Raw genomic sequence first — 13212 nt, 5'->3', positions numbered from 1 at the left:
GCTTGTAAACCAGAGTTTAATTGTCGTAAAATTCCAGTGGCTTGCTTCAGGGAGAGCAGAAGCAATGCAGTGCCCTCAGAGCTGTGCTTAGCTCATGTTCTCTCACTTGCTGCTGCATGTAGGATGTTATGACCACAAGGAATAGCTGCTTTGCAAATGTAATGTTGGGTAGAGTTTGGAAACTGAATATGTTGCATTACTTTCTGGGGATGGAGCTGAGGGGTTCAGTGTTTTGGCTTTCTTTTTAAATAAGATTGAAAAAAGAAAAAAAAAATTCTTGTAAGTAAGAAATGGGATGATTAGTGCAGGTATTAATGCCAAATGTGAAGCTTTCACAGTGGTGTTTTTTACTTGTTTGTTCATTTCTTTTTTTTTTTCCCAGCAGAATTTTCAATAGATCTATGGTAAGCAATTTTTTTGTTTATGTTATTTTCTTCTAGCAGTGGAACAATATAAAAGCATCACCTCTTAAAAATGAGAAGGTCAAACGCTTTCATCTGAAATAGAAGTTATGGGAGGCTATGCATTAGTAAAATAAAGCAACTTTCTGATGATTTATAAAGTATTACAGATATCTAGAAGTCTTCCAGAAATTAAGCATCCAAAGCATCTTGAAGCATGTCAGGTCAAACTAGTTAATCTGAAACCATATAGAGTTTGAGTTAACTGATAAATAAAAATCCACCCAATTTCTGTGTGTTTGAAGTATGTTCTATTTTAGATGTGATGCTCCCTGAACTGTGTGCTTCGAAATGTGGACTAATTCTCCCTCAAAAAAGAGAATCAGAGTTCACAGAAAATCCAAAAAAGTCAGGAATTAATGAGTTCATGGAAAATCTGTGCATATTTTGCAGCTTTGTAGGCGTGTAGCGTAAGTGAAAAACAGAGTAATTAGTGATTTATACAGTGAGCTTACTGGGCACATATACATACAAATTGGGTGTGGTTACAGCAATCAGAATAAGCAACATTAATTTTCTTCATTGGAAAGAGAAGTAGGTGTAAGGATGCCCTAACTAAAGTAAGTGTTAATTTCTGTGAAATGTACTTTATTTTAGAGTTTTATTCCATGTTGGGTTTGATTTGGTTTTCCTGTCTATTAACTTTGTGTCCTACACAGCAATTTATTTATGTAGATCTGTTCACTGTCTCTGAGAGCTAAAGGCACACTTGAAATTGGATGACTTGAAATCAGTAACTGTAAAAACAAGCAGCGTGTTCTTCTGACTTCATCTTTACTTTGGCTCACATGTGAAGCTTAGGGCTTTTATCTTTTCCTAAACTAGGAACGACAGCGGCTGGAGACGATCCTCAATCTATGTGCAGAATACTCCAAGTCTGACAGTGACCCTGCTGCAACTACAACAGTTGCTGATGTTCAGAAAATTAACAAAGAACTTGAAAAGCTGCAGCTATCAGATGAGGACTCAGTATTTGAAGACTCGCAGATGAATCTAGAAACGAGATTTAGAAACCACTTGAAGTCGTCTGCAAGTGATTCAGATTTCTCCGAGCAAAGTAACCACAGTCGCAGCACTGCTTCTTTCCTTTCCTCCCGGGGGCTGAGAGCCGATGAGCACTTCAATGAAAACGTGAAGCCTTCATCATTAGCTACCCCTGGCTTCCTGAAGGATTCCACTGAGTCTTCGTATCTAAGCATCACACCAAAGGTAATGCTGGGTAGGAAGGCATAGAATAGTCTGCTCGATGGCATGAAGTCCTCCTCTGGAAGTCAGATTTCACAGCACAGGTCCTAACTGGGATGGTTTAGGTACAAGAATTTATTTCAGAGCTCGTATAACTTAGAACCCAGCAGCAGATAATTTCATTTTCTATGAAAGCTGTTGGTGCTGGAAGTTTTTTTTCTGGAGGATGTAGGGCATGGGAAGACTGTAAGGGATTTCTAGGGGAGAATGATTTGTCTGAACAAGTTAAAGCTACTTAAACAAGCAAGGTTTCCGGATTCCTACTTGGAGTTGTGCTGAGATGGAGGAAAGAGAAGGGAAGTGCTACCAAGCTGTCCTAGACTGAGGCTCCCGTTTCCTGAAAGAGGAGGCTACTTTCTCATTGGTAAACCAGTTGCAGAGGAGGTGAGGAGGAATTGCGTGGGCTGTGTTTGCTGGCCTGTCGGCTGTCCCTGGACTGGAGCTGAGCCACTTGTCACATCAGCTGCTGCCTCTCATGAGGCGTGCGGTGGCAGCCTGCCTCCTGGCACTCAAACGCGTCTCCTACGCTTGCTGAGATGGAGCTTCTTTCTCGTCTGCTTCATCTTGATGTTCTGTTATTGAAGGGGAGTTGTCCTTTAAAAAATGAGCTAACAGTGTTTCTAGTAATTTCCTACAGCTAGAAGAGCAGGAGCTTAATCCAGGGTGGGAAATAGCCTTTCCTCCTTTTTGGATCAGTGCCTGGGCTTTGCTGTGCCAGATGAGCAGTGCAGCTGGTTTTGGGGAGAGATGGTTTGTTAACATCCTAAATAGGTATATCCAGTAATTAGAGTGAAGAGTTTATTGTTAAATGTTAAACAAACATGACATTAAGGTTTTACTTAGTCTTGCTAGGTCTTTCCATGTACAAAAGGTAGTGAGACATTTAAATTACAAGTTACTGTGCTCTTGCCTTTCTTCCCCATTTGTTTCTTCCTGCAGGTCAGAAATCCTATTTTAAATCCTTTTTAGGAAGTTGAAATTGAAGACATTATGTCAGCATTACCCAAGCAGGATGCTGGACAAAAAGTGGCTTTCCTGCTAGGATTACTAATGCTAATCAAGGAATACCTTTCATTCATTGTAAAGGGTGCTCTGCTAAGCCCTGAGAAAAGCAACAAATGAGCAACTGCATTAATGAAACACAGCTCATTGTTTCAAAATATCGAGATCAGATCTGTCCATGATGATTTGTCCATGCCTGCTCTCAGAACAGCCATTCAGGAGCTGACTTGAGCCTCGTTAGAGCATGGCTGTGTAATCCAGTGGTTAATGCAAAGCTCTGTGCACAGCCCACTTCTCATTTGGGTTGGCGACAACAAGTGAGCAGCTTACAAAAGTAATTTGATCGTGTGCCCCTGGGATCAGGTGAACATGAAGAATATGTTTGAAACTCAATACTCTTTGATCTAACCTTTGCTGCTCTAATGAGATCACAAGTATTTTTTTTTTAATAATGCTTTTTAATTCTTGGCACAGTTGTTTGGTAATTAAATGGTAATGAAAAAAGCTATGTTAAAGGTATTGCCTCCTGATGGCCAACCAGACAGGCAGGGCTGAGCTTTGTCCCGTTTTACAGAAGATACCCGTCTTACTGGCTGCTTGTAGAAATGTGCTTGCTATTCTACATTGTGGATTTTATTACATGAACAGTTGATCTCTGCATAAAAACCATTATCATCTATTTGCTTTATTATTTTTAAAAGAAAAATTGGATTTTTACAGTCTAGATAGCACAGCAGGTAAAGTATTCTCAAGGGTCAGATTTTAATAATTGTATTGTATGAGTAGTATTTACTGTTCAGTATGGTATTTAATTCTAGTGCTCGGAAGCAAAGTATCATGTTTGTTTCTCTTGTATGCTTTCTAAATATAGAGGTAGTAATATAGTAGGAATGAAATACGTACCAACTTCAAAACCAGCATGTAGTACTTATTTAAAATGGTCACAATATTAGAGGGGAAAAGGGAACACAATATTTAACCTCTTTTTAATAAACCTTTTGTAATTGCAACTGCAGATACCAGAATGCACAAGTGATGATCAAAGAGGACAGGAGCTCACTCGACTAGAAGAGGAGCGCATAGTAATATTAAATAACTTGGAAGAACTTGAACAGAAGATCAAAGATTTAAATGACCAGATGGATGAATCCTCAAGAGAGGTATGATATACGTTTCAGTTTTAAATGTCTTGCTTGTTTCATATATCTACATAGCATAGATAGGTTGAGCAAGTACATAGGGAGTTCATGAATGTATTCTGTGCCTTTTCACTAGAATTAGACACAGAATCATGAACCTGGTAGTCTCCTACTGGAAGGTTACTTATTTCCAAGCAGAGGGATGGTTGTGATGCTCAGATTAGCCTTTTCCAACTGTAACCATTATACTCATAAGCGGAATTAGAACAATCTTCTTGCTGAATGGTCACTCGGATTGATCTAAATACCTTGTGTCACTTGAGTGTTTTATAGTGTATCTCATGTGACCCTTGAAAGAGAAAGGAAATTAGGTAACTTCCTATTAAACATCCTTGTCTTTATGGTGGCAAAGTTATATGGCCATCTCTCGGCTTCTGGAATCTCACAGTTGCAGACTTAGCTGATCAGGCATTTGGGCTGTGCTCACTCCAGTTATCAGCGACAGGAAAGAAACAGCTGTTCTCAATGGGTTTCCTACAGAGCCTGGGCACGGATACTTGGTATAGTGTCACAACAGGAGGAAGCACGGAGAACAGTTAGAAAAAAAAATCTTCAGAGTAAAGTTGGTTTGGACTTTATTTTGCAGTATTTTATGTTTCGGTTTTACTTTTCCTCAATTTTATGATCTCTTTTTAACTTTATGGATGTAACATTGACTTTTTTTTTTCCTTTTAAAAATGTTTCTCTGTTGAGAATTATGAACAACTCACTGCCCTTCCCCCAGAAAATAATGTGTATCAAGATTTCTTCTTAATTTGGACTGCTCTGAAAAATGTTTTGTGTTCCTAGTTGGATATGGAATGTGCCCTTTTGGATGGAGAACAGAAATCTGAAACAACAGAGCTGCTGAAAGAGAAGGAAATACTGGATCATCTAAACAGAAAAATAGCTGAGCTGGAGAGGAATGTTATTGGTGAAAAGGCAAAGGTAATCAAGTTATCTTAGCTAGCTGCGTGCTCTGTTCCTATTAATCTTCAAAATGCATTTACACAATTAACATATTGGTGGAAGCTATTTTATGAAGTAGATGCATTAAGTAAATTTATTTGATACATGTGGAAGAAAAAGTAATTGTGGCCAATATATCTAACAGTCTTGTTTCCCAAAATATACTCGACTGGCAGAACAAAGTATGCTTAAGTAAAGGAGACCTGACCTACTCTGAAGATATTGTTGATTAATAAAAAATCCATAGAAGGCTTGGACTTGAGTTACCTGGTGTTTAAAAGAACAGCATTAATTGAACTGTTCTTCAGCCTTCTGTTATATGTTATAAATTTTGAGGGTTTTTTTTTTTTAAATTGTTTCTCAGCAAAGGAGTGGTATGAAAAGAGGTTGCAGTTTCAGAAGGTGGTTGAATCTAGAGTAGTATATAGTTTGATTCATGAAAGCATCTGTAAAATACATAGTCTTAAAGTAATTATATTGGTTCATTTTATTTGTTGACTAACAGTTTTAGTACTGTGGAATAATTCTATCTGAGATTAAGTAAAAGGAATTACTTGGTTCTCCTCTAGAGTCAGATTCTTAATTGCTCTCAAATAGATAACTGTTAGCAAAAAGGATAGCAGTGTGATTTAAGTACAGAAAGGGAAAAATGCTCCAACCAGAGGGAACTCATCAACTCCAGCACGCTCTCTGCTGGCAATCCAGGCCAGCAGTTCCTTTCTCCGCAGGGGATGTGCCACAGCCAATAATATCTCAAGGTCAGGAAGTTTTTCCAGGGCTTTCAGCCAGTAATGGTTCCTTTTTAAATTTCATCCTCTGCCTCATAATTTAAGCCTGTCACTGTGAAAGTACTCCAGCTAGTCTCTCCCCTCCTTTCACTTTCTAGAAATATCTGAAAGTCTTCTGCATTATTTGCTCTTGTTTAGACAAGCCGTGCATTTTTAGCTTTCTTGCACTTCCCATTTAATTCAAGCCTTACAGCATGCATTGTTTTATTTTGAGTTTGCTGTCTTCAGTGTCTGTTGATGCTGTCATGAGCCTGAACATTGTTTTGCATCTGCTCTCAGTAAACCTATGTTTGAGAATGGTGCTCCCACCTCTTTAATCTGCAAAGTGACAGCACACATCCAGTTCAAGCTTAAATTTTCATAAGCTTTCCTGCCTTGTTCTCAAATAGTCCTCAGTGATTCTTCAGCTTTCAGCAGTGTCACATTTTAAGCTGTCTGTGGAACATGTTTCATAGTTGTTGGTTTGTTTTTTTTTTTTTTTTTAATATGAAGAGGAATTTAAAGTTGGTAAAAGCAGGTTGGGTGATGCAAGCAGGTGTAGCAATATCCTTTTGCAGACCGAGCTTGGTTTCACTGGTAACAAATAACAGTTCGAAAGATCTTTTGGCTTTTTTATTTGTTCTCTGGTAGATTCAAAATTCAACAAAACTCATGGAAATTATTTTAAATCCTGTGAATGTTGTTTACATTTCCATTTAATCAAATATGTAATAGATAATATCCTTGCATTAGTGTATTAGAAGAAGAAAATCACAGTACTAAGTCTGACTTAAAATTTCAGTCAAACAAACATGGAAAGCAGCCTGGAGAAAGCAAATTCATTCAAAATATTTTTTTTTCCTCAGTACAAAGCCTACTGGTGAAGTTAGTTACTCTATTTTAGTAATCTTTTCTCACGTGCTGTTTAAAAAAACAACAAAACAAAACAGGTGTGAGTGGTTGCAGTAGGTTTAGAGCCTTGGCTCGGTTAATACTGGAAGTACTTTTGGAGAAGTGAAAGTGTAAAAAAAAAAATCTTAAGCAAAATACATGAAAGTGTTCTGGAAAAATTAGTGTCAACCAGTGAAACAGCCAGCACTCACCATGTCAATTAACAGAAGTTCTGGCTGGTTTTAGAGAACAGTATTTTTTAAAGCTCGATTTGTGTGTCGGTATGTTTAAGGTTGCTGCCCCTTCAGATCTTGTCCACAGTAGGAAAAATCTTGTTTTTTTTAGTAGTACAGGACCAGACTCCACTAGGAGAGTGGTGCTTAGGTAGAGGCACTAGGTAATACATTTTGTTTAAATTGGAAAACAGGTGACCTCCTTAACAGGATGAAGGCTCAGCTTCTGGCTGATAATTGCCACTCTTTTGATGTTACTTCTGCATTGTTTGTTGGAAGAGCAGGTGCTCTAGTATCTGTTCAGTGGTAACAGTTTTCTGCAGTTGCCTTTATGTTTTAGTTGTAATAATACAGGTAGTTTGGTGTTGGTGGTGTATTGTAGCAAGAAGTTGTTGGGTCCATTCATTCAGACAGCAGTTACATTTTTGTTAGGGCAGGGGACTGACATCTGAATTTGCTGTGAGGTGCCTTCTTGAGGTGAAATAGATAGTTGATTTCATTCTTGAAACGATGCTGAGGCATTAGTGCTGGGCATGATGGCACTTGTTTCTGGAATGCCTTGAGTATCTCCTGGAATTTGTCACTGATCTCAGCACCTGTTTGACAGGAAACCCTTGCCTGATTGCATTTCATCCTTACTGATGCACCTGTTTGAAAATCTTGTGAAATTCTTAAAAAGGGAGATCATGATATACAACCTAATTATTGGGCCGCGTTATGTTCTTGAAATAGAGCATGGGTGTAAGTTTTTGTATTACTTTCTGCCTGAGTCTGTGACTGTTTTCATGGTTTTTGCATGAGATGAGAACACAGAGTTTTACCAACCTTCACACAGTCTTAAAGCCTCAGTTTAAAAGGAAATTTCTAGCCTCTGTGAAAACAGGGAAGTGCTTGCTATGCAGGTGCATCAGGTGGAAAACGTACTTACAGACAGAAGGGAAGGAGACTTGTGAGCTCAGTTCCTGGCTGTGGTGTTGAGCTCTTTGCTGCGGTACAATGTTTTGTGTCCCTGCATCTTTGCAATTGTGTTTATGTTAACATGGTATGTTGCATTTTCATCTTATTGAAAGCCAAGTGTTCAGCCCTACGTGAACACATGGCAGGACTAACAGTGAGAAAGAATGAATGAGTTAGTGATGATGAAGATGATGTAGTGAATGTCCTGTGGTGAGTTTCAAAGCAAGGCAAAGGAGCAAAGCAATTTGTGTCAATTTAGTTAGGTTTTAGAAAGAAGAGCTACGAGCAGTTCCATTTTGCAAAGAAAAAGACAGAGCCTTTCAACGCCACTGCAGGAATTAGCATTGCTCTGGTAGTGGTGTGACTGTGCACGATGCAAGTGCTGGGAGTACTCACTTCTCCTGGCAGGGATAGCTGCTTTCAGGGCTGGGGATTGGGCATGGCCTATGCCTTCTACTGCCTGAGCTCTCAGCTGTGCTAGAAATCCTGGTAGCGTATGGAAGGAGGTTCAGCTATGCCTCTGTGGTCATACTTCCTGAGCATACCATTCTTCTTTCTTCCACAGAAGATGATGACCAACTACGTATTTGAATAGTAGCATCTAGGCTATTAGTTACAGGCTCCAGTTACACAGGAACAATCCTGATAAGTCACTACTAACACAATTTGACACGCACAACTTGAAACTCTCTGGAAAAGAGCTTTGCTCCAGATATTGACAGTGTTTTTGAGCCCTGCCTGCTTTGGAGAGACTGGAAATGGACAGTCCTCAGAAGCAGATAGGCCTGTCAGCCAGTCTCCTTTAGTGCCTTCCGTCAAACCTTGGCCCTTTGTAATGTCATGCTGCTGTACTGAAGGTGTACAATAATGATGCTGTTGTTCCCAGTTCAATAACAGGGTGGAACTGTGGTGCTATTCCCAGTCACAACTTTCTTGTGCTGTCTCTGGCTCATGCGACTTCTTCAAATTCTTATTTGTTTACAAGGAAGTTGGAGAAAATTTTATTTGCTTGACACGATGTTTATCCAGATTGCAAAGTATTTTTTTTTTCTTCTCATACTGTGCTCCCCTAATCCAAATTACATTTTGAATGTGCAGTCTAGCATATGTGGAGAAGATTACTTAATGATTTGCCGTGCCTTTTATCTCCAAGTAAGAGCATGAAAATAGCAATGTAGCTATCGGAAGAAGGAATGGATTCGTGAATAAACAGGAATAAGTGAAAATGATTAATGAATTCAGCAGAAGTGCTGTGGGAGGTAATCATAGTTAAATGGGACTTTTGGCAGTGAGTTTCAAAACAATTATCTAGGTTTAGACTGCATTTTACAAGAGGGAGGTTATTCCTTTGCTTCCAGAGGACCTTTGCCTTATGTCATGGTGGAAGTACATACTCTGGAACTCCTTTATCACTTTATCAAAAGGGTTTCCTTTTCCTTTTCAAGAGCAGAAATCAGGAGCAGTGATCAGAATCAGTGGCAATGGGTAACTCATCTTCTTTTGGAATACGTGAGATTTTGTCTACGTGCTTTCATGGAAATGTTTTTTAGTGATCAGCAGAATATCCCAGATGTGCCAAAGCATTTGAATTTCAGTCTCTTTGCTGAACTAGTTCTGTAAAGATGAATGGAGCCAAGGAAAGAACATCTCTCTAATAATTCATGCAAAAGGAGACTGCAGCAATCAAAGATACAAGTCATCTCTTATGATTTCTATTTCTTCTGGATTCATAGTTCTCCCTATTGTTTTTTAGCATTATGACTCTAACAAATGTGGATGCCATAGCATAGTGTTTTAGATCATTCCTAGTCAGATTCTAGTTCAACTAGATGTAAGCAATGTTTTTAAACACTTGAGTTATCTTCTCTACAACATTGGTTGAAACTAGATTATCATTATGGTCTTTTCAACTCAGGCCATTATATGATTCTTTATGATTCTATGATTATTAACCTCCTTAAGTCAAGACATACAATTAAGTATTCTGAGGAATACTTGCATCTTTTGGATACCAACTTAAAGATACCCTGTAGAGAAGACAATAATAAGGAAAAAGATGATTACAAGAATCAAGGAGAAAAATCTGAACTCCCATGTTCTCTTTAAAAACAGTCATGAGAGAGACATAAAATCATAGAATGGCCTGGGTTGAAGAGGACCACAAAGATCATCCAGTTTCAACCCCCTTGGTATGTGCAGGTCACCAACCAGCAGACCAGAGCCACATCCAGCCTGGCCTTGAATGCCTCCAGGGATGGGGCATCCACAACCTCCTTGGACAGCGTGTTCCAAGGCATCACCACCCTCTGTGGGAAAAACTTCCTCCTAATATCTAACCTAAATATCCCCTGTCCCAGTTTAAGACCGTTCCCCCTTGTCCTTTCATTCCCCTCCTTGAAAACAGCCATTCCACCTCATGCTTATAAGCTCCCTTCAAGTATTGGAAGGCCACAATGAGGTCTCCCCGGAATCTTCTCTTTTCCAAGCTAAACAAGCCCAGTTCCCTCAACCTTTCCTCATAGGAGAGGTGCTCCAGCCTTCTGATCATCTTAGTAGCCCTCCTCTGAACCTGCTCCAAGAGTTCCGCATCCTTCTTGTACTAGTTACTTCTTGTACAGTAACAATAACTATTGTGAAATACCTTCTTCTATCACATTATGCTCCTTTTCATAGGCCTGGCATACTTTTTTTTTTTTTTGGTCCTTTAATGGTTTCCTTCATGGAATCCATAGAGATTTAGAGACCAAATCATGACAAGCTTTTTCTTTCTCTCCTGAAAGAGGCCAAAGAGTGCAGTAAAGAGTTGTCTGAAAATAAAGAGGAGTGTGTGCATGTTCACAGGAGAATCTGCTTAATTTCAACAGTATTTTTTTTAATGAGACATATGTGTGGTCTGATTTTTATTTTTATTTTTTAATCCAGCCACTGTGCTGGAAATGGGTTCAGTTTTGTAAGAGTTCAGATTTAATACTTCCTCCAACATTTGCTTCTTTCAGCACATATAATGTTTCCTAGCTTGTTAGGGAGTAGACTATTTTCTTAATTCACAGCAAGGTTTTATCAGTTTTATCAGTGTAGAAGACCAGTTTTATCAGTGAGTTGATAATGTTTAATTTTCTTGCTTCTTCCTGAAAATGTTCTAGTGAATTGAAAAACTTTGTAATTTGACACTACATCCAATCGTAAAGGAATTATTTCTCTTGTCTGTTTTCCTCCTACACTTCTAGCATATGCAGTCCTTCTGTTTTCTGTAGTCTTGGGGAAGTAGGGTGGAATGTTCTTTTGGAGTGTAAAAGAAGGAAATTTGACTGGAGGTGAGAACATGGAAATGAAATGGAGATGCTGTTCGGAACAAACAGCTACATACGTTTCTCCTTACTCTGAGAAACCTGTGAGAGCTGTGAGACTAGCCTGCTCCATACTGAGAGACAGATCGTGCATGTGAAGCTTGATGTGGGTAATAAGACCTTGCTACCTTTCAACATGATGAGTTGCAGGTGAGTTGAAATGAGGATAATCCTGGAGTGCTTTAGAGGGAGAATTTTGACTAGGAAAGCCTGCTGAATGGAAGGGGATTTCTTTACAGTTCATCTTTCTTTCAGGCTGTAGAATGACCCCTGTTCACCCAGCCTGTCCATTTCATGGTGAGCTAGTAGCAGTGTTGATCAGACATAGGGCATCCTTAACTGCAGGAGATAACACATAAGCAATTAATCTCTCTTTTCCTTCTTTTGTTCCCATTCTTACAGAAGCTATGATGGTCTTTAATCTAATCACCTCTTATCCCAGGTAAATGGAGGTAATGGCCTTAAGTTGCACCTAGGGAGGTTCAGATTGGGTATTAAAAAAAAAGATTTCTCTTCTGAAAAAGTGATGAGGCATTGGCACAGGCTGCCCATGTAGGTGGTGGAGTCACCATCATTGGGGCTGCTCGAAAACTGTGTAGGTGAGGCACTGAGGAACATGGGTTAGTGAGCGTGGTGGCAATAGGTTGGCAGTTGGGCTAAATGATCTTAGTGGTCTTTTCCACCCTTAATGGTTCTGTGATTCTATGGTTATTAGTGATATGTTTTATGTGTGCTGAATATATGTTCTTTGTTCTCTCCATTTTGCCCGTAAAATCAGTTCTGCTAGCTATAAATTCCTTTTGTGACCTCTATAACCTCTGTGTTCATAGCATGGGTGCTTTGCTACCATCTCGTCTGCTTTTAAACAGAATCAAACAGAATCAGAATCACACACAAGGTTGGAAACGACCTGCAAGATCATCTAGTCCAACCACCCTCCCATTCCTATTAGTACCACAAGCACTAAACCAACGGGATGACAACATTACAGCTCACTTCTTTCTGCTGCTGTCCTTCATGGTATTCAGATACCTTTCAAAACTGATCCAAGCTGTGCCCCAACATCATCAAAACACCAGTCACTCCTGTTGTCTGTCTTGGTTGATCCCAAGTTCACGTAACCTGTAAGAGGAGGCAGCACATAGCATGGGCTGGGTAGCTAGCTAAGACCAAGTGCTGTGTTTTACTGAGCTCTATTTCTCTTCTGTAGAAAGAGAGTGGCAACAATTCAGACTATGGATAGTGTGGCTCTGAGGTGGGCACTGGGGATGAGAGGCAGTTGTCTGCAGGAAAATGTCTAATGAGCACAAGTCTGTGTGGCTGAGGTGAGGATGTGCAGCTTAAGCATGTGGGCTCTATTCACAGCTGTGCCCTGGCTAGTCTTGAGCACATGGTACCCAGTGGTCTGCCTCACCTGTGTCCTGCACTCAGCTTACAGTCCTTGATCATTTTCCTCCTAAAGAAGCTCACCTGGATCCGGAGTCTGAATGAAAAGAACAGTCTGATTGTTCATTTATTTATTAAACTACTTTTGTGAATTGAATTATCTTTACCAATGCAAAATTAGAGATGTTGATGAACTGAACTTCACAGCTGCAAAACGTGTAGTGCCTCTCACTGCTGAAAGTGATATTTCCTGTAAGACTGCACAATTTGGAGGGAGACAGTTTGGTGGGATGTGAGCACTTCCTATTCTATATATAGGACAAATGAGGATCGCTTTCAATCTCAAAGGAATACATTCCTAGTTTCTTGAGGAAGTAATAGTATCTCTGGCATGATTCTCAGTGAGTTTTATTCTTGCTGATGATGTCTCTTCACACACGAAGTTTGATTTGGTTCTTAACGAGTGAGTGTGCTTCTTGCAGCACATAGACATGTAGGGAGCTATTAATAGCCTCAGATGAGCAGTACTGTATACAAGGTCACAGAAGTCCTTGCAGCTTTAGATTTGTTTCCATCTTCCTCTTTATACTTGCCTAGCAATTTGGCAGACTGTAGGTTGAACAGCAAGGTTTGTGAGGAGGGGAACTACTGATTCATTCAAGATTCCTTATGCAGTGAAGGAAGGATGATTCAGCAAATGTGGTTCCATAGCGACAGAGGTCTGGAGGTGACATCTCAAGAGTTGCGTGCTTTTCCCTCATGTTGCCCCTTGCACA

At 39.6% G+C, this 13212-nt stretch overlaps 1 protein-coding gene across 1 annotated transcript in view; it reads left to right on the top strand.

Moving 5' to 3' along the window:
- Positions 1 to 13212, top strand: part of PHLDB2 (pleckstrin homology like domain family B member 2) — a gene marked incomplete at both ends in the record, with an annotated part of 57161 nt that overhangs the window by 12581 nt on the left and 31368 nt on the right. The window contains 3 exons of the mRNA XM_079549323.1: positions 1287 to 1670; positions 3725 to 3868; positions 4697 to 4834. Coding sequence (XP_079405449.1) covers positions 1287 to 1670; positions 3725 to 3868; positions 4697 to 4834 — 666 coding nt within the window. The remainder of the gene's footprint in view (positions 1 to 1286; positions 1671 to 3724; positions 3869 to 4696; positions 4835 to 13212) is intronic.

This window comes from Tetrao urogallus, assembly GCF_951394365.1.
Source record: "Tetrao urogallus genome assembly, chromosome: 1".
In the NCBI taxonomy this organism is placed as follows: domain Eukaryota; kingdom Metazoa; phylum Chordata; class Aves; order Galliformes; family Phasianidae; genus Tetrao; species Tetrao urogallus.
Note: the sequence above shows the minus strand (reverse complement) of the source record. Positions and strands in the feature narration are given on the sequence as shown.